The 22018-nt window shown below is 43.8% G+C and overlaps 1 protein-coding gene across 6 annotated transcripts in view; it reads right to left on the reverse strand.

Moving 5' to 3' along the window:
* Positions 1-11385: 11385 nt before the first annotated feature.
* Positions 11386-22018, reverse strand: part of CDHR5 (cadherin related family member 5) — a 440889-nt gene continuing 430256 nt past the window's right edge. For 4 of the 6 annotated variants that reach the window (XM_069223083.1, XM_069223086.1, XM_069223089.1 and 1 more), the window contains one exon: positions 11387-12241. In XM_069223083.1, coding sequence (XP_069079184.1) covers positions 11717-12241 — 525 coding nt within the window. In that variant the 3' untranslated portion in view covers positions 11387-11716. Of the gene's footprint in view, positions 12242-22018 lie in introns of all 6 variants that reach the window. The other 2 variants (XM_069223085.1, XM_069223084.1) reach the window with 1 other exon arrangement.

Raw genomic sequence — 22018 nt, forward strand, 5'->3', positions numbered from 1 at the left:
TAATATTAAGCTAATGCATAGCATTAAACAGGGGTGTAGCATGAAAGGAGTGCCTGGGATGTGATACTCACCAAATAAATGCATTATTTGCTTGGTAGATGGGTCTCTGGGCCATGAGTCTGTCTGTTATGTCTACGTTGGTTTTTCTTGTCACTTTCATTTCACTAGGAGGTTTTAACTTATTTATTTTTGTATCAGTAACTTAACTATATCTAGTGACTGGTTTACCACAAAAGTAGCCAATCTGCTCCCCCAGAAGTACTTCTTGATTGTTTGCAGCTTTACACTGTTTGGAATTTGCAAACATTTGCACTAGTAGGATTAGAAAACTGTGTCAATTTCAGGGTTACAGGCATACCACTGGCAGTAAAACACTGAAAAGATAAGGACACGGTTGCTTGTAAATTGCCTAACCACTAGCAATCTCTCACGGTAGCATTCCAACTAATAACTTTTCACTCACTTTGTCACCTAGAAAGAGGACCACGTAATGTAAATTAGTACTGACCCTGTTCCTCATGGAAACAGTCCAATTCAATCCTGGCCATTTCACCCCTTCACCCTGCAAACCAACGCTTTTTAGGTCGAGCATAGCAATCCCTTGATGTCATTGGTAAATGCTTTACATTTGTCCCACCTTGAGGCTGGTTCGTTACGCCATGCATACTGACCAATATCAGCCCAAGGGAAATGCTGGGTGGTATGAAATTTGTGCCGGTGCAGTGATCCCTCACAAAAATGTGAGGAAAATGTGATTTTGTTAGCTAAACTTGAGGTTTGCAGGGGATTCCGGGTAAGAAAACATTGGGTGCTCCATGCAACCCACACCTCCCTGGTCTCCCCCAGGTGTCTAGTTTTCAGAAGTGTCCGTATTTGGCAGGTAGATAGCCACCGATTGAAATCCCCTTGGGTTCTGTGAGGACTTTGTTCACAGCTTTTGCTTTGAACAAGAACATTGGAATGTTGACAAGCCGGGTTTTTCCCAGCCAGTAAAATCCCTGAGCATAGCATTGTCTCCAATGGAGCAAGCAACATTCCACTGTTCTAATAATGGTAAGATAACTCTGGTAGTTAATGAGAGAGAGATCTCTGTGTTTTGTCTAGTCACACGTTTCACTCATAGATGCTTAATGTCCCTCCTGCAAAGCACATTGTGAGACCTGGCATCCTTGGTGTGGTCTCCCCTAACTTTTTGCCTCTACTTCCCAGGTTGTTGCTGTGTGCTGGACTCTATTTTTGCTGTTTTTGTTACTCAGAGCACTTTACCACTGCAAGACAGTGCTAAAATGCAAGTGTTCCCTTTGTGAAATTGTATGTGTAATTGGCTTTTCCATGATTGGCATATTTGATTTACTAGTAAGTCCCTGATAAAGTGCCCTAGAGGTGCCTAGGGCCTGTAAATCAAATGCAACTAATGTGCCTGCAGCACTGCTTGTGCCACCCACATGAGTAGCCCTGTAAAAATGGCTCAGACCTGCCATTGCAGTGTGTGTGTGTAGTTTTAAACTGCCAACTTGACCTGGCAAGTGTACCCATTTACCAGGCCTAAACCTTCCCTTCGTATACGTGTAAGGCATCCCTAAGGTAGGCCCTAGGTAGCCCCATGGGCAGGATGTAGTTTATGTTAAAGGTGGGACATGTACCGATGTGTTGTACATGTCCTAACAGTGAAATACTGCCAAATTCGGTTTTCACAGTTGCAAGGCCTATCTCACTCATAGGTTAACATGGGGCTGCCTTTCAATAATCTTAAAGTGTAGTTTCCCTTTGAGAGCAGATACAGATATGGAGTTTGGGGTCTCTGAACTCACAATTTAAAAATACATATTTTAGTGAAGTTGGTTTTTAGATTGTTAGTTTGAAAATGCCACTTTTAGAAAGTAGGTATTTTCTTGCTTAACCCATTCTGTAACTCTGCCTGTTTATGGATTCCCTATCTGGGTCAGACTGACAGTTGGGCTGTTTGTGAATATCCTCTAGACAGTGACACAAAGGGAGCTGGGGTGTAGCCTGCATATCCTGATGAACCCTCTGGGCTACAGTGGAGGAGTGGTCTCTTACACCTGAATGGGCTCACACAATGCAGTCTCCAACCCCCTGGTGTGTGTCTGGAGCCTGGCCGGGTAAGGCAGGATCCTGTAAACAGAGACATTTCTATGAAGTTGGGCAACTTCAAAGGCAGAAAGGGATATTAGTATTTGACCCAAAACCACAGACTTTCAATTTCTTCAAGATTTGCTTCTAGAACCAAGAGGAATCTCTGCCAAGGAGAAGTGCTGAAGAGTTGAGGAGAAGTACTGCTACTGCCTGTCACTGTGCTTTGTTGGGCTATCCTGCAATTGCTGATTCAAAAAGCCAGGGCACTCGTATGAAATAAGAGAAGAGTCTGTGCAGTTAGGTTCTTGGTCTTCAAAGAATCAATATATAATCCAAACAGAGTTAAAGTTCAGTGTCTTTATTCTTGTGCAAGGTTTTCATACATGTTCATCACATCAGAAAGATTCCATATGTGGTTATCACAACAACATCCAACAGCCAACACGTGTTTCGTTTCCGAGAAATTAATCTCATTGACGTCCTCAGGGCAAAGTATAAGTAAGGTGTTAACATGAATAAATGGCTTATCCTAATCAAGTAAAACTCTTCAAGATAATGTACGATCAATAGAGAAAGAGTAGTGGGAATCATGTGACGGGGGCAAAACACTATTATCCCTGAGTCTTCGTGAGGGAGTACTTATAAGTCAGCAAGTATGGATCCAAAATCTTTTACTGCGCGAGCTATAAACAAAACAGTTCTTTTGGGTAATTTCTTGTGTTGGGGCGCTGTGTCTTGCTCCCCGATAATTGAGCTGGCGTGTATGTAGAGAAAAAGGATGTGTAAGCCCTCCATCTCATCTAGAGGTATAAGGTATAGAAGAGACACAGAGTAAGGTCTCAGGAGTGTGTGTGAAACTCCTCGGCATGACGGCAATTGCTGCTTCTGCCTGTGAAACGGGTCAAAGCCTGGACTTTGTGGTATATTCCTGCTTGAGAAGAATCTCCAAGGGCTTAGACTGAGCTTGCTCCTGTTCTGAAGTCTCAGGGCCATCAAGGCCTTCCTCTGCCAGAACCTGGACTCTCTCTGCTGAGACTCCTACCCTCCAAAGTGGGGGCCTAATTCAGTCCATGGTCCCTTGAAAGGAGAAGCTGGTGAAAAACGCAAAGAAAACCGAGTATACTGACTTTGGACAACCCTGGACTGACGCTGCTGCCGGATTCTGCGCCTCCTGCACCTGAAGCTGTGGTCCTCGCTTGAGAGCGATGACACCACAGGCCTGATGCCACAGCAGCCCTGTTGAAGTCCCCGAATCCGCGAGTCTCAAACTGACATGTCACCGACGTCCGTGACACTGACTTCGCTGACCCACGCCGCAACCGCTGGATATGGACCCCGCCTGAAGTGCACGGATCCAGCGCTTCGCACCAATGCTGCCTCCCCTCCACCACTCCGCAGCAGGGACCTGAAGCCTCTTCATGATGCCTCCGCTCCTTCACTCTGCAGCACCTGGAACCAACACCGCCTCGGATCCAGCTACACAATGATCCCCGACTCTGTTCACTGGCTTGTTTCCTCATTTTCACAAGGTACTGTACCTGGGAGTCCGTGTGACTCAGTGATCAGCGCCATTGGCGTCAGATTGTTGGAAATGACTCTGTCACGACGCCATGATATCACCTAATCAAAGCATTTATGTGTCTAAGCACTATTTTTGTGTTTAATATTTACTATTTTTCTAAACCTATGTGCTGTCCATTTTGTAGTGTTTCACTGTATTACTGTGTGCGCTGGTACAAATACTTCCAAGGGTGTGAATGGGGGTTAACCAGGTGGTTTTCTCCTTTGTCCTGACCACAGTGAGGGTCCTTGTTTGGACAGGGGCAACCCCATTTCTTACATACATAATGTAATAGACAGGTGACAGATTTGTATTTTATGTAAATAGATTAATGGGTTACTGCTTTGACAACAAGATCCTGTTATTACTGGCATTTTATAAATTGCAACCTTCCTAATATAGCACAGTGAGCTATGAACCAGCATCAGGGACCTGCATGCAGACTTCAGAGCATGAGTTTAGAACCTTACTTTTTTCTCAAACAGTTGCTATTTTAAGGCTGCTAAAAGGGCTTCCGTGGGTAGTGATAAACTTGCCTTAGTACAGACAACTTCAGCACTGCGCTATGTTACAAATACTGACTTTGTGTGTACTTTCTCCTGGACATGCACTCTTAACATATAGTCCCAGCCAGCCAGTAAAGATGATGTGTGACTCCTACACCTTGAAACCATTGTTGTCCTATGTAACATCTTGTACATGGATTTACACATTTGTATGGCTAATTGTCAATGTATAATATTTGCCCATGATATAAAGAGCTCTGACATCCTAAATATGCATGCACTATAAAAGAATGAAATAAAAAAAAATTGTAAGCTCTATTTAAATTGTTATTGGCATAAATACTCGTAATGACCAATACATTTGACATTCTTACAGTGCATACATATATATTATATATATATAGAGAGGGATTGAACAAAGTCAAAAGCTTTCCTCTAAATCATAGTTTTTCTTAAGTACTTGTGAAGTGATAACTATTTTTGTTCCTTTGTTTCCCTCCGTTTCATTGATATCTACATGTTAAGCTCCAGATAGCTCACAACCAGGATTATACTAAAAAAGAAGGTTGATTGCACTTTAAATTTGGCCTTTATGGTAGGACCCAGCTGGACTCTAAAATAAGACAGCTCTTTCACTGCCTGCATGTTGCTCCACCGAACAGAAAGGACACAATGTGTGTGCACTGCTGAAGTGTGTCTTGGTGTTGGCAAATTACACAGGGACAAATTCAGCATATTTTATTGGGGCCAGACAGATCCCCGATCTCGCTCAATGATTGGTGCTGATCCATCTCAATGATAACTATTGTATCCAGCATCGGGGTACATCCTACTTCATTCCAGCACTGACTACAGCCAATATCCTGGACAAGGATGTGATGTACGATCACATTTGTATCTATCTCTCACTTTCTATTGATCCACTTCTTTCATGAGCAGGTTCACAATCATAGCTACACAATATGAGAGAGCTGCTGTACATCACACATGACAATGAAACACTTTCCACATCTGCTACACTTGCAAACCAAACCCTCACCTAAACACAACAAAAGGACTGGCTACTACCTGTCTACCAAAGTGCTTGGAGCCTGTTAGGCATATGAGGCAATATATAAATACCAAATAATAAATATACTTAAAGTTATGATAACTAGGTGGTGGTCAGTCTTCTTGTGAATGGCTGAGCATTCAAATAAACAACTGTGTCAGGAAGCTGACAGTGTTCAGAATATTGTGAGAAATAGGAGGAAAGTCAACAATTTTAAAAGCATGTTTGGATTCTCTAGTCAGGAGTAAATTAGAATGCCTTCACCACTATTATGTTGCCTGGATACGTAGTGGTTATGGGGCAATGCATACTATGAACATGAGCTGTGCAGCAGGACCCTTGAGAGGCCGCAACTGTTCACATGGTGACAGGGTGAGCAGCTGTGGCACAGATCTGCAAGTGCACACAGCAACATTAGAAACACACTTTTAGGTCTGGTGTTGTCAAGGTCGTTTGATTTTCCTACTCCATCCAGTGGTCTGTTACTATGTCATTCACATTTTTCTTCTAACCACCACAGCATACAACATGGGACAATGGTTCAACCCACTTCAGCCATTGGCTAGCTTCACTGTGAGTGACAGCATTCTTTCCTTTCCCAAGGAGCAAATCCACACACAAAGTAGTTTCTTTAATTGCCAGTAACTGCTATGGCAATGTGTGCGTTTTTAAAAAAAAAACTTTAGTTTTTAGACAATTATTTTTTTAAAGATTGATGAGGACCAGGTAGCTTCCCTGCTATAAAGGTTTGCAAAAATCATGACAAAACAAAACAAGCATGACAAAGCCTAAAGGCTGGCTGCCAACACTAAACCTATTGGCTTTGCCAATATTTATTACCATTAGTGAGGTCAATAAGGAGGAAGCTGAAGACGTCCAGTGGACTGCCTTAAAGCATTTAGGCCCTGATTTATACTTGTTTTGCGCCGCATTAGCGTCATTTTTGATGCAAAAGAGGCACAAACGTACAAAATACAATTACATTTTGTAAGTTTGCGCTGTGGCCTTGATTTACACTTTCTTTGCACCGCATTAGTGTCATTTTCTGAGGCAGAAGCGACGCAAACTGTACTACAAAATTGTGTTTTGTGAGTATGCGCCGCTTTTGCGTAAAAAAATGACACTAATGCGGCACAAAAAAAGTTTAAATCAGGGCCTTAATCTTGCTTGCTGGCCCAGCATAATCCAGTTAGAGTTAATGACCTGTCTACCCCGGTGTTTAGTATGCAAGGGTGTTTAGTTATTTTTATACCAAATACAAATATACTTTTACCAAGAATGAGGAAAGTTGTCTATTGTTATAATTTTTATCAATACTGTTATTGGTTTGCCAAAGCAGGATACTCAAGAAGAGGTAAGCTGTACTTGCCCAAAGGCATTTTATTAAAAAGCAGAAATTAAATTGCACTAATGGGTAGATTTGAATACTAGGAGGGCTTGGGATCCACTATAAAACATTTAAAAAACTCTTTCAGCAATAACACATTTACAAACACATCTGGTCCACTTATTGTTGAATGGACTGTGTTCTTAGGATGTTTGTGTGGCTATTAACATAGCTTGAAAAGACAAAGTTAAAAGTTGTGAAACACAAAATTTTTCAACAGAAGTTGAGAAATTTGGAGGTAGAAAATAAATACAATATATAAGACTGTTAGTTTGAAAGCCAAAAGTTCGAAGTTCTTCAATTTTTCAGTTGTTTCATTTTATTATTACATTTGATTATACGTGTCTATGATTAATGCCCCATCAATCGCATAAGCATCAACCCCATTATTCATTTATTTGTGCAAAATACACACAAACTTAACTCTTAAATTAGCCCCATCACTACTCCAATAATCCACTAGTCCGAGGCCTAACCTTTGCACAAACTCTAATTCTCACTCTAACCATAAGCATAATACTCATTTAACGTTTACCCTAACACTTTCTTGCACCTTAAAGGTACCCATAAGCGTTATCTTATTTTCAATCTTTTTTGAACTCATGTTCAGATTTTTGCTTCCAAACCCTAAGAGTTTCCAACTATATATCTGTGTGTGCTGTGTCTGTTAAAACTGCACAAATGATTTAATTTCCCAAGTGGTGGGAGTATTCTGCAGTGCCGCTGTCAATGACGCAAGTGTGAGTCTTCTGCAGTGTTGCTATCTGCGCCTTAGGATCCAAGTGGTGGGAGTATTCTGCAGTGCCGCTGTCAATGATGTAAGTGTGAGTCTTCTGCAGAGGTGCAATCAGTGCTGTAGGACATCAGCAGTGTGAGGCTTCTGTAGTGGTGCCATCAGTGCCTTAGGACCTGAGTAGTGGGAGTAGTCTACACTGTTGCTGTAAATGATGTAAGTGGAGTCTTCTGCAGAGAAGCTATCAGTGCTGTAGCACATCAGCAGTGTGAGACTTCAGTAGGGGTGCTATCAGTGCCTTAGAACCCGAGTAGTGGAAGTATTCTGTAGTGCCACAGTCCATGATGTAAGGATGAGATTCTGCAGAGGTGCAATCAGTGCTGTAGGACATCAGCAGTGTGAGGCTTCTGTAGTGGTGCCATCAGTGCTTTAGGACCTGAGGAGTGGGAGTATTCTACAGTGTTGCTGTCAATAATGAAGTGTGAGTCTTCTGCAGTGTTGCCATCAGTGCCTTAGAACCCGAGTGGTGGAAGTATTCTGCAGTGTCGCTGTCAATGATGTAAAGGTGAGATTCTGCAGATGTGCTGTCAGTGCTGTAGGACGTCAGCAGTGTGAGACTGCTGTAGTAGTGCCATCAGCACCCCATGACCTGCGTGGTGAAAGCATCTTGCAGCATTGCTGTGAATAATACAAGTGAGAGTCTTCTGCAGTGTTGTCATTTGCACCTTGGGACCCGAGTAGTAGGAGTATTCTGCAGTGCTGCTGTCAATGATGCAAGCATGACTCTTTTGCACTGTTGCCATCCGCACCTTAGGACCCGAGTGGTGGGAGCATTCTGCATTGCTGCTGTCAATGGTGTAAGTGTGAGTCTTCTGAAGAGGTGCTATCAGTGCTGCAGGACCTAAGCGGTGTGAGACTTCTGTAGTGGTGCCATCAGTGCTGTGAAAAATTAGCTTTGGGAACATTCTGCAGCTGTGCTATCAATGCTGCACCACTTGACACACAGCAAGTCTTCTGCAGTGGTGCCGTCAGCAGCAATGGACCCAAGTACTGTGAGTCTTCAGCAATGGTGCTGCAAGTGCTGTAGGCCCTGAACAGTGTGAGTCTTCTGCACTGGTTCCACCTAGGCAGTGTGAGTCTTCTCCAGTGGTGGCATCAGCGCCACAGTACCTAAGCAGTGTGAGTGTACTGCATTGGTACCATCAGAGCCTTAGCAGCACAGCTCTGTCTTCTGCAGTGATGCCATCAGCGTCTCAGGACCTGAGCAGTCTGAGTATTCTGCAGCGCTGCTATCAATGCTGTGAGAGTGATTTTAAAGTAGAGGTGCTGCCAGTGCTGTAGGACTTCATCAGTTTGTCTTCTGCAGTGGTGCCATCAGCTGCTTTTGACCTGAGCAGTGTGAGAATTCTGCAGTGCTGAATTAATGACAGCAATGTGAGTCTTTTGCAGGGGTGCTACCTGTGCTGTGGGACACATGCAGTGTGACTTTTACAGTGATGCCCTCAGTGCCTTAAGAGCCAAGCAGCGTATTATTCAGTGCTGCTGTCAATGATGCAAGTGTGAGTCTTCTGTAACAGTACTGCCAGTGCTGTACAGCCCAAGCAGTGTGAGCCTTCTGTAGCTATGCCATCCAATATAGTATAAATGTATGCACTGCAAGTCTTCTGCAGTTGTGCCATGGACAGCAATGGTGCAAAGTGCTGTCAGTGCCGTGAGACCTGAGCATTGTGAATGTGCATTGTGCAGTACAGATACAAAGTGGGAAAAACCTTAGAGCATGGTTGTTGTACTGGAAGGGGTCCCTTCTAGTACAAAACCTATGCTTCAAAGAACACACGCACCCTGCCACTATGGCTCAATGGAGTGTGTGATGGCATGTGGCTGCCAAAACTGCACCAAAACACGGGGAGAGAAACAATGCACCATATCAACAGATATGGTGCATTTTTCCTCTCTCCCTTTGACACATGACAGCCCAGCATCTTTGATACAGTGTTGCTTGGGTCGAAGATTAGTAAATAAAGGCCTCAATTCCACACAATCTCACTCAGTACATGTCACGTAGCCACCTCTGACGCCAGGGGTCACAAAGGCAATGCCAGGGGTCGCAAGCAGCAAGCCAGGGGCTGCAGCCGCGACCCCTGGCGACCTTTACATGACATCCATGAGTGTAACTCTTCTGTAGTGTTGCCATACTTGCTCTAGATCCCAGCGGAGAGAGATTTTTGCAGTTGTCCGCCAATGCTTTAAAATGTCAGCACTATGAGTCTTCTGCAGGAGTGCAATGGGCCACAGTTGACCCAACGCTTGTACGTTTTCTGCAATGGTGCAATGGTGTTGTCAGTGCTGCACAAACTAAGCAGTGTGAGTCTTCTGTAGTGTTGCCATACTTGCTGTAGATCCCGAGTGAAGAGACATTTCTGCAGCTGTCCGTCAATGCTTTAAAACGTCGGCACTATGAGTCTTCTGCAGGAATGAAATGGGCCACAGTTGACTCAACCCTTGTAAGTTTTCTGCAATGGTGTTGGCAGTGCTGCACAAACTAAGCAGTGTGATTCTTCTGTCGCAGTGCCATCAGCAGCGGTGGATCTGAAGGAAGAGCAGTGTGAGTCTTCTCCAGTGGTGCTGTCAATGCTGCAGAATCTAAGCAGTCTTCTGGAGCAATAGCATCTGCAGATTCGGACCCAGCAGAGAGCAATGCATTTTGCAGTGTGTTTTACAGTGGTGCCATCAGAGTTGTGGGACGCATGAAGTCAGAGTCTTTTGCAGATTTGTTATTATCAGCAGTGGTCACGAGCATTGTGAATCTTCTGCAGTGTTGCCGACAGAGCTGTAGAACCAGAGCACTGGCATTTTCCAACAGTAGTGCAGGTCCCTCCATCGCTGAACCTGACTTAGTGCTGTAGAGCTCAGGAATTGTTCAGCGCTTTATGCAAAGACCCAAGTGCTGTGAAGTTTCTCCCTGCCAGTCCTGTCAATGTGTAGGGCCCCGGCATGCAGATTGAAAAACACACAAGGGTGCAGGTGAATTTTCACAGGCCCTAAAGCTGGTTAGTTGAGAAGAACAGTGCAACATTATCAGATACAAGCTTAATCATCACAGTTTTCTGCAAATTTTGGACATAGAAAATGCAATGCATTGTGGTCACACAGGGCACTTTAATACGTGCTGAGTAATTACAAAACAAAATGTAAACATGCGTTTTTCTCTGTTTTTATAATCCTCTGTCTCTCTCCTTCTTTTGTGTCTCAGCCAAAGCACTTGTGCAGTAAGACGTCTTAGTATGAAGAAGACTACCAACTGGGAAGACCTGATTCATACCCTCCCTACACCACTGCTCCTACCACTTGTGTCTGTAGGCTCCCACCCTGTTCTCTCGCCTTTCCTCACCACATCACTCTTGCAACTGTTGCATTTTATTTAACATTTTTAAACTTCATAGTATAAAATATAACGGAAAGGTCAAAAGGTCCTGCAGGAGTGCAGAGAAAAGTGCTAATTCGTACAAAGAAGCACAGAATACTACTTATAATTAGCCATAGGCGTTGAGTGAAATTTGGTAATTTCAACAGAAATGCTTTAAATTAAATGTATTTCTAGAGTAGTGCAAGTGTGTGTAAATCGTATGGGGAGGTGGGGCCTGGGGGTAAGGGCATAGGCCCATCAGAAAATTAAGGGGGTTTCTGTCACATCAGTACTTCCTAATCATAAGGCAGACAGAGGCCTTCCCATTGGGAACCAATGACGTCTGCCAAAGGAAATGAGCAAAAGTGATATATTTAATCATACAATTTGTTAATTGGTGGGTCTGATGACTTACAAATCCCTAGGCTGCAAGTATAGTCAAGATTATTTGAGTTCACACTTATGAGAAAGGAGAGCAGCCCCATTCACAAATAAATGAAACTCTGTTGGAATGGAGCTGGTTAAGAGATTATGGGGGTTATTCTAACTTTGAAGGAGGTGTTAATCCGTCCCAAAAGTGACGGAAAAGTGACGGATTTACCACCAGCCGTATTACGAGTCCATTATATCCTATGGAACTCGTAATACGGCTGGTGGTATATCCGTCACTTTACCGTCACTTTTGGGCCGGATTAACATTCCTCCAAAGTTAGAATAACCCCCTATATATCTGGCTAGTGATATCAGCAGATACCTGGTTCCTACCCATTTCTCCAAGAGGTCTATTTCAGTTAATTCAACATACATATATGTATACAATGGATGGACTTCCTTGATTCAGTAGGCATGAATGCCACTAACCACTAGTGATTTCATAAGATCAGGTGGGCCGGGGAGGGGGGCAGAGGAAAATCTTCTACTCCCACTTTATCCTTCTGGCACATATCTGATTAATTATTAAGCTTGGTAAAGCAACTAGAGTATGGTATTTATTGACTCATTGTTGGTGCTGAAGGCCACTGTGGGTTCATGGTTGTAGCCTCCACCTTGTTGATCTTCTCCGTCATCACTCTCGTCCTCCTCCTCCTCCTCTTCCCCCACCTCATCACTCAACTCATCTTCTTCACCCTCCACGTCTTGCTCATTTTCATGGATGGTGACCACCTCGTCTGGCTCAATGTCCCCTTTAAACCATACAGCCTTATAGCTCTCATCATTGACTCTCCGCTCCTTGGTGAGGATGGACCTCACCTCCTTGTCCACGTCCTCCTCCAGCTGGTCTACAGCAAAGAAAGCAGATGGGAAGGCGGCTTCTGTCACCCTCAATGCACTGCTCTCTCTGGGTAATGAGTCGGTTGTAGTTTCTGAGGCGCGGAAGTTCAGATTCAGAGTCCCTCCCTCAATGTCAGCTTCATTTGGGGCTGAGTTTGTGGACTCCGCACACTCATTATCAATCAGCTTCTTATTCCCCTCATTCGAATCTCCAGATGCAGTTGAGGGCTGAAACGAGATGAAAAGATAATGAGGATTAATGCTAACAACTTTACTTATTAGATACGTGGTAAATTATACTTGTAAGGGGTCATGTATCCTTAGCGCTGAGAAAACATTTTTAATTGCCATTCCTACAAAAGGTATGTCAGAGCAGCATCAAGAGAGGAGTCACTTTTCTGGTTTAGGGCTGTTTGATGCAGCACATTACATAATGTCAATTTAGCTATTCTATACAGACACTGTGCTTTGTCAAGTCATATGAGCTACCAAGGAGCGACACAAATTTTCTGCATGTAGGCAAAAGGAAGCCTTGTTTACATTCCAAATGCCACCAATGGTTAATAATTAGTTATTTGCATTATCTATGTTTCTTTGAGCAAGAGAGTAAGATATGGATTTAAATTTACCACAGGACTTTCACCCCTCTCCCCCCGCTTGCTTAACAGACATGAGCAACTCTTAAAAAAACATCCAAAGCTGTTCACTGTTTATTGTCTTGAAGATACTTGTAAATGAACACATTGTGTAAATTCTATAACGTTGTTTCGTGTGGGTACTCTTTCTAACTGCTGATTCCTCACACTTAAAATACCCCCAGGTGGAAAACGATCCACAGAATTTTTAGCAATACTCATGTGCGTAAATAGGTGGTACTTTGTGGCTCCATGGTGAGTCCCGTATGACCTTGCAAGTAAAGGAGCACAGCTTCAAAATAAGAGCAACCACGCAGGATGATGTCAGGTTAAAAAACATTCTACTTCCACAATCTCAGATGCACTAAAGCAAATGGTCGGTGACAGTGCATCAAAATCAAAATTGAAACCTCATTATGAATGTCAGGCATTTAATCCATAGAAGGGAGGGAGTGGTGTACAGTGAGGAAGGGATACAGTATCCACCATAAAGACTGTTGCCCAAAGTATGTAACCTGTTCTTCTGACTACAGATTTCTCTCCTTTAAAATACTAGAGAAGTATCGCCAAACAGTGTAGGGTCTGAGGAGTGGACTGTGTTTATGAAGTCTTGCAGGTCTGAACAGGCAAAATAACCTTGCTGTCCTACCTGTCAAGGCAGTAGCATGTGCTCAGAAGCCTATGTGACAGCCTAGTAGATGACCAGAGTCAACTCCCCCTTTCAAACGCCGGTTTTCCTACATTGGCCCTCATGGAATGCACCTGATACAGAGGGCTATCCCTTTTGACGAGGTATGTTTCTCACCACCTTGGTATTCTTCGCTCCATTGAATCCACAAAGTGCTGAATATTCACACAATGATCTTTTATGTGATCGATGTGTAAACACAAAGCATTTTTAGCATCAAGCTGATGGAGTCTCTCCTCTTATTTTGAAGGGCGAAGAAACACAAAAACATTGACAATGTGATAGCTTGGTGGCATAAAAAGGTGTCACAAATTTATTTGGCAGGGTCCTCAATACTAATTTAGTGAGAGGAAAGTGGTGGGGAGGATGCCACATCACTTCATTCACACAGCACACAGACGTGATGGCAAGCAGGAAAACTGTTTTAAATCTCAGGTGTTGAGGTTAGAAGCTGTGCAGCAGCTCAAAAGGCATGCACATGAAACATGTCAACACTAAGTTCAAGTACCATTGTGACATTATTAATGGCTTTAAGAAATGCATATGAGTCAGACCTTCAGAAAATTTATTACAACCAGTGATTTAAATAGAGTGAGTGGATTCAGCAGGTAAACGAACAATGGCTGAAAAGGTTTTGGTGGACTAAGGTTAGCTCAAAAAGTAACACATTTAAAAGTTTGTCTACCGAGCACCATTATGCTGCAATGATAACATTCACTACTTTGGTTGACAGAACAAATGCATTTAACTGCTGCTGCTCAGTCTCCATGCATGGAGGTGTTGGTTGTGACACTTAGTGAAGGACTCTTCCCTATTTTTGAGGCAGGAAGTCATGCCAAAGCAGTAGCTGGATCAGACAATAAATGCTCAAGTTTAGAAGCTATGAGTACCATAATCTCCTGGCACACTCTGGATTGATTAAGATGATGACTCTGTCTGCCTCGATTTTCCTGCGAATTTACAGCAGAAAAGGTAGCTGTGGCAATATGTACAGGAGACCTATATTCTTTTGCCACTAGAATGCATCTCCTAATGACTTTCCTGGAAGAAAATCCAGCACACTGTCGTTTTGGAACTACTCTTTTCTGATCGTGGTGGACAGATCTAGCCAGGGCATCCCCCACTGATCAACAATATCCTTTCCTATGTTGGGATAAACATGACACTGATGATCCACCAGCCTACATCTGCTGGCATTCAGAGATCCTACTAGATGGATGGCTACCTAAAAGATGATATTCTGTTAAGTCACGCCCACAGATTTATGGTCTCCTGGCACAGGTTCTAGGATCCACTCCATACCACATGGCAGTTGTCTTGTCTGTTAGAACCTGCACTAGCCACAGGTCAGGCAGGCACTTGACTTCCACCACAGCACATCCTGGGCCATCAACTGCGAGATCTGAATAGAGTATGAGAAGTAGCACTGATGTTTTGCACACTGAAATGTGATTTTCCTCTGCAGGGCCCACATATGCCATGTGACATTCAGGATGAGGAGGATGCACAGGCAAGGCTAGGAGTTCCATAAGCCTCATGGCAAGCCTCACCAATACCCAGAATTCAGCCGGAAATATATGGATCATAATCTACACATGCTAGACTTGCTAGCATAGTGAAAAGGGCTTGAACACCAATATGACCAAGACAGCCCCAATAAACTACTATATGTGGGGCTCATGGAGGACTTTGGGTGGTTGATGGAAAACCCCAAATGTTTTCAGGATTTTGGCTGTCATCTCACAACTAATTATGGTGACCCCCAACTTGGCTAACCAGTCACTGAGGTACATGAACACATATATTCCAAAACTCCGAAGATAGACAGGAAGTACATCATCACATTCCTAAAGACCTGAGTGACTGAGGTAAATCCAAAGGGGAGCATGGCTAACTGCCGGAGCCTCAACCTCGCCATGAATCACGAATAATGCCTGTGAAACTGCAGGACAGGTATTTCAAAATATGTGTCCTGCAGGTCCATCCAGCCCCTAGGGTATAGAGCAGAAAAAAAATCTGAAATGTGGCTAGCATTTTAAATTTGTCCTTCCTCAAAAAGGCATTCAAAGAGTGAAGGATCAGTATCAGCCTCAGGCCTCTTTGCTGCTTTGGTGTGAGGCAGGACTAACTAGCACGTTATTCTTCTCTCTATATCCAGGACCCACTCAATGCCACCCTTGACCAGCAGAAGGTCGACTCTGTGTAGCAAGATTACAGAATGGTCTGCTGGTAGTCACTCAGATGTGGGAGGAAAAGGGATGGGAAGGAAATTAAAGGCATGGTGTTGCCCCTTTGAATGCTTTGCAAGGCCTATCTGTCCGAAATGATGGTGCTGCAGCCGGGGAGGAAATGCCATATCCTGACTCCTACAGGCTGAGTGTGGGACTATGATGGCACATTATAGCAGCTTGGCAGCCGCAGCAGGAGGTGAGGGAGAGCCACAGGACAGCTGTTCCTCCTAGTGTAAATGGCCTCAGTTGCCACCCTGAGCTCTGCCACAAAATGATTGGGCCTGCTGTTTCTTCATCGGTTGGAAGGACTGGCCTTGCTTGTAAGCTAGCCCCCTGAAGTAACCTCTAAGTGTTCTGTTCTGTTGGGGGAACTGTTTGGTAGGAGACAAGAGTCACTAACACGATGCTGTAGCTCGACAATACTTAAATTGTTTGAATTGTAAATCAGTCAAATCTACAAAACATCTAGAGCCATCAAAGGGCATGCCATAAGGAAGGTACTTTGTTGTGTCCTAACCATCTTGTGTCATTTGAGCCAGTGAGGCCCTGAGACCTTCCAGGACAGCAGACAAGATCTCGCTGGTCATGTCCCATAATGCAATGGTATACCTGCCAAGAAGGAACACTGCTTTCAGGGATCTTAAGGCTAAACTAGCTGCTGATAATAGTCTTTTTCTGAAGGCATTAATACATTTTCTCAGGTGGATTGCTCCTCATCAATTACATCTCATCAATGCCTGGGGTCTCTGGTGTAGGATGCCTTGTTAGAACCTCATCTATATCACCTGGAAACATGCCAACTGGCCCCCTGGCCTGAGCACAACTTGGACTACATGGACTGCAAGTGTCTATAATAGCCTCATTGAGTGACAATTGTGGTTAATAGGATGTTGGACCTGGTTGATGGATGTCAGTCAGTAAATTTCCTTAGATTCAATATTAGGCAGCTGTAAATCTAGCACTTCTGCTGCCTTTTGCATGACTACTGCAAAAAAGCACTAGCCGAGGTGACAAGTCAAGCTTACTCTCTGGAGATATATCTAACCATCTGGCATTCTTCATATCCAGGAGTAGTCAATGCTGGAATGGCCTGTCACACAGTCTGGTAATGCCACATGGGTCACTTGAAAGAAACAGTGCATAGACTGTTTTTGTTTCGGTACTTTCATGGCCCACAGGGCCCTACATAATGGCCTACACAGTGGCCCTTTCATGCTGGCCCACTTCCCAGACTACCTGACTGTCTAGTTCAAAACCGGGCATTACACATCATCAGTAAAGTGAGAGGGGATGAAGGTTTTTTGCCTCCTCATCATCATTGTAGTCATTGGGAACATTTTGCATACCCTGAAATGCATCCAAGTCAGAATCCAATAAGGCCCCTAGAATCGATAGTAATGGTGTTAAGGCACAGTCTTAGGATGCAAGTCTGGTTGCACCTTTGTAATCTCGAAGCACAACATAGGCCCAGAGAAGGCCGTCCATGGTTCGGGATAAGAGACCACATTAAGAGTCGATTCTAGGACGAGATTTGGCAGACTCTGCATTGGCACAGAAGGACCTGCTGTGACTCCTGGGGCCAGAATGAAAGTGTGAATCAGCAGGAGTAAGCAAAGACAGTGGGCAGAGAGGTAGAACTGAAGTACCAGCATTCTCTTGAGGAGTAGAGCTTCCTAGACCGGCCATTCACAGACACACAGTGCTATTGCCACACTGAGGAGACCACAACTTGCATGCTGGTGTAGGACTCAGAATTGAGCAAGAAAAGGACATTAACTGTACAAATTTTGCAAGAGTCTGGGCCCAAAATTCACCACAAAACTAACTGAATGCTGTCACCATAGATATCTAAGCCAGTAAAGGTAAAATTGGGAACTGTGAGAAGAATGCTAATGTCCGCGATATGTTAACTAGATCAACATAAACAAAATTTGACAATGCCTCCAAATACGTTTTCCAAAATATTGCGACCAGTAAACTACACCACACACAGCCTTCCAGGTAGTCAGAATCCCTCACAAAATTCTTCCTGGAATCTTTATTCGCAGGGCTTAAACAAAGAAACTCAAGGAAGTTAAGCGATACCTTGCAGATATATGCATCAGGGAATCAGCTTTGAAGACACTGGAACTCCATGAGAAAAAGAAGGTAATAAGTAGAAACAGGAAATCCTGCTTCTAAAAGACCAACACATGGATCACTGAAGAATCCAGCATCTTCCTCTATGCACAAAAACTCTTCAAGCATATCATGTCATCGGACTATACCATTGAAATTGAGATGGACAGAGTACATAGAGTTTAGCGTGCCACCAAGCCTAGTGGTAGAGCACTTTATATCTTAGTATGCGTGCATCACTTCACAGTGAAAGAAGAAATACTCTGAATGGTGCAAGAGAAGGGCCTAATTGAATTCCAATGTCACAATATCTCACTCTTCCAAGATTTATTAATGCTTACACATCGACAGAGAGAATTCAAACCAATAGCTGACTTTCTTAAAACACAAAAGGTTAAGTATGGCTGTGGACATCGCTTTTGCATCATTCTTAACTGGCAAGATCACATACATCAAATCCGCTTACTTTTAGAAGGATGTAAAATCCTGGACATTCGGGAGGAAGACCCCAAACCGCAAAAGCAAGCACAAGGCTGGCCCCCACATACAAAGGGCTTTAATTTCCAAACTGTGACCTGGCCCTCCAGGAGCATAAAGCTGGACTCCTGAGTCAAGCACAGGAGAGGAAGCCTGCGATAGATAGTCTGCAGTGTCATGATACTGTAGCGGAGAGATAAAGGCACACACAGAGAGACCTGCAAGACTGCACCATGAACTTTAAGTACGGGTGGCACCAAGAAAGAAGAACAGCTGAGTGATCAGAGAGGGAAAGCAAGATTTCCAGGGTGACAAACCGCTATGACCCCTCGCGTATCCATCCATGAAGCTTCCACTTACAACTCAATACTGCTGTGAGGTCATACAGAACTTTATACTAGACCTGCGTTAATTCTTAAGTCTATTTACATGTTTTTTATTTGACTGACCTGTTTGGGGGTCCTGAATCACAAGAATGCATACACGCACAATATCTAGAAATGGTACATTCCCTAAATCATACACTAATACTAACATGCTCTGCTCACACAGACAAACTGCTGCTATAGTAAGAAACACTTAAAGAGCAAATTAAAATACTCAGGTTCAATGCCAGGAGGTTAAGCTATCCAGGGAAATGCTTGGCAGTGACGTTCATGCTACACAAGAAGAAAGGCAACATATAGTTGATACAAGAGATGCATTTACTAAGCAAAGATTGGCAAATACTTTAAGCCAAATGGTTCCCTGGCAATATTTTTCATCAGGGCCCAAGAAAGAAGAAGGGGTGGTTGTACTGGTCTCCTCCAGATTTGTGGGGAACTGGTGGACAAGATGTGCGAAATTGGAGGGAGAATTCTGGCCCTTAGATTTAGAGTGGGAGGGGAGGGAATTCCAGTAGCTACAAACGTGCACCTAACACTGGATAGGAAGCATTTTTTACCTGATCAGTAACAGTCATTCTCCAAGTGCCAGATAGGAAGGTGCTGATTGGGACAACAATACAGGACTCCTGGAGCCCTCACACTGGGGAGACTGAGGATATTAAAAGAGGTTGGGGGTGACAGATATATTTAGGAGTTTGTATCCCAGCTGCACTGCCTACACATACTATTTGGCAACAGACTAAAAATATACTTGTCTTGCTCACTTCCTGGGGACTCTTGCCCTATTAGAAAATAGGCATGATTTAGAAATACTTCCCATTGCGATGACTGATCATGCACCAATCTCCATAAGCCCTTCAAGGCTTTGAGATTTATTATCCAGAATGATCAAGGTAATACAGTATTCAAATTGTTATCACACTTTTCATGACAGAAAATGAGATGGGGGAGATAGGTCAATCCATGTTATGGGACATGCTCAAAGCAGCCTCCAGAGGACACTTGATAGGTATAGCAGCCAGTGAAAACAAGGTGAGAATGGACAAGTGTGCCGAGCCCAAGCTAGTGGTCAAGGAAGTGCATAGGGGAACTGAGGAACAGGTGCTCCTTGGCACTCCAGGAGGAGACTCCACACATAAAAAAGAAAGGAAGTTGTAAAGATACTACTTGTAAAATTGCTTTGTGAATTGCAAAAAAATTTAAAGTTACACAAAAATGTGTTTATCTTTGTGACTCAGGCTCCCAGTGCCTTGAACATAAGGTGCTAGTTGACACTAGTCCCAGACTCTTCCCCAAATGTATCAAGATTCACACCTTTTTGGAGACTGTTGAGAATTCAGGACACATTCAAACTCATCATACCTTCTCACAAACATGGCACTAATGATCTAGTCACCCTACGTGGCATGGGCTTGCCCAACTATGGATCCCTTACTCATTGTGCCATAAGGACACAAGCTTCACAACAAGTCTAGAACTGATGAAATGTTGCTTTTGTTCCCACCTCAATGAGAGGATGTGTATCCATTTGCTTTGAACACTTCCCGTTGGAAAAGGATCAAAGATGATTTGGATATGATTGGTCCGCTTCTGTAATGGGTAAAGACAAGCTAAAACAATGGTACAGAATGCGTCCTTAACAATGACCACTGGCTTAGAGTAATTCAAGTACTTGCATCCATAACTATTTCGCAGCCCATGTGTTGGTGCTCTTACAATATTGATTGCTAATCATTGCCTTTATAACTGATTTACAGTTATTACGGTAGCCACCTTATTTTCTAGGAGTATCCCGAATAAGGCACCTAGAGAGAATTTTATTACAAGGAAAGTATGAACCAGTTGCTACTAGTACTTGGATGCATTTTACTTTTCCTCTAAATTCATAAAAAACAGGGAGATACATTGTCTTCTTTTGGACTTTTGGATGAGAGGGAAATGTTGGGGGGACTACAATAAGTGGTTGTAGTGCATTCAACAGTTCTGTTGCGTTACCTTGGACTCGAAAAAAGAGAGGTAAGTGCTGTAGGAAAAAGCTTTTAAAAAACTTTAATTTTTCACTGCATGAGGTGTGGGTGCTTGTACAATGATAACGGACTGGCAGTACTGAGAGAGTAGTGAATGAAATAGGATAGGAACCAGGGTCTTTTGTGTTTCAGCAGGGATCGGCCGCAATAGCAAAGCTGGATGGCTTGGTTGCATTCATTGATCCACGTTGACCCTAGGGTAGTGGTTTTCCAACTTTTTAATGCTGAGCTCCCCCAGTGGTATAAAAAAAAAACGCCCCCCCCCCTCAGAATTTGTAACAATTATTCTATTAAGTTTACGATGTTTAAATATGTTCAAACTTGTTTAAACACTGCACTTAAGTTCTGTTAGCTTTTTAAACATGTAATAAATGCATTTCTGCTTAAAATAAAGCACTGTTATCTGCATAATGCTTCTTTTGGGCACAGCCTGCCCCCCCTCCCCCCCTTGGATCACTTGAGGCCACCCTAGGGGGGCCCACACCCCCATTTGAAGACCCCTGATTTAGGGTGTGATGTACAGAATTTAGGAATTCGCTCCACCAGTGTGAAAAGGGGAGGGCTGTGTGTAGAGGCTGTGCTGCCCTCTCTCTAGGACTAGGTCTAATGGCACCATCACAAACAACATGCTAAATGGACTTGCAAGTTGCCAGTACAGTTCAGACACAAATGAACATGTGTGGTAGGGAAAGGGGAACTAAAGAGTACATTAGAGAGAGGCAACATAGATAGTAGGAGCGGAATAGTAACAGGAGGGAGAGGAGCTGACCTTGTATGAGAGAAGAAGGGCCTGGAGAGACATGTGTCCTAACTGGGATAGGGAAACTAGCTGCCAGATGTATCAAATGGTTTTATCCGTTCTATGTGAAAATGTTTTACTTCATGTGGCCCTAGGTGCTTGAAGAGAAAAGGGTAGTTTAGAGTAATTTAGATTTGAATGATGAACTACACCAAAAAGGAGTGCAATCTACCTACCATCTTTCTTTTCCTTTCAAGAATGAACTCACAAAAAGGGCGTGTGGGGGAACCAAGCGGGGCTGCAAGATGGCTGCTTGCTGAGAGGGATCTGCCAGCCAAATCAGCATCCGTCCATCATCTGCCGGCCAGCGGGCCAAAACGACTGTGTGGCTTGAGCCTTGGGGTTGCGTGGGTCAGGCCACGGACCTCGTGGGACAAGGACCATGCCACCAAGCTGAAGCAGAAATAACTGCACACCGGTGTCAAGAAGCTGCTCCAAATGCTGCTGCCCTCCTGCTTATCCACACCCCTGTGAGGGAATTCCCCCCTGATGCTGCCGAAGTAAATTGAGCACTGCGGCTAGGACTAGGGGCACTCCTGCTGCATTCCTGCCTTCCTGGTGCTGCTGTGGGCACCTTTGGAACGGCAAATACAGGCCTGGGTGCCCTTGTTTCTCATGCACTTGGATGACGATACCCGGGCCCT

This window comes from Pleurodeles waltl, chromosome 3_1 (assembly GCF_031143425.1).
Source record: "Pleurodeles waltl isolate 20211129_DDA chromosome 3_1, aPleWal1.hap1.20221129, whole genome shotgun sequence".
Classification (NCBI taxonomy): domain Eukaryota; kingdom Metazoa; phylum Chordata; class Amphibia; order Caudata; family Salamandridae; genus Pleurodeles; species Pleurodeles waltl.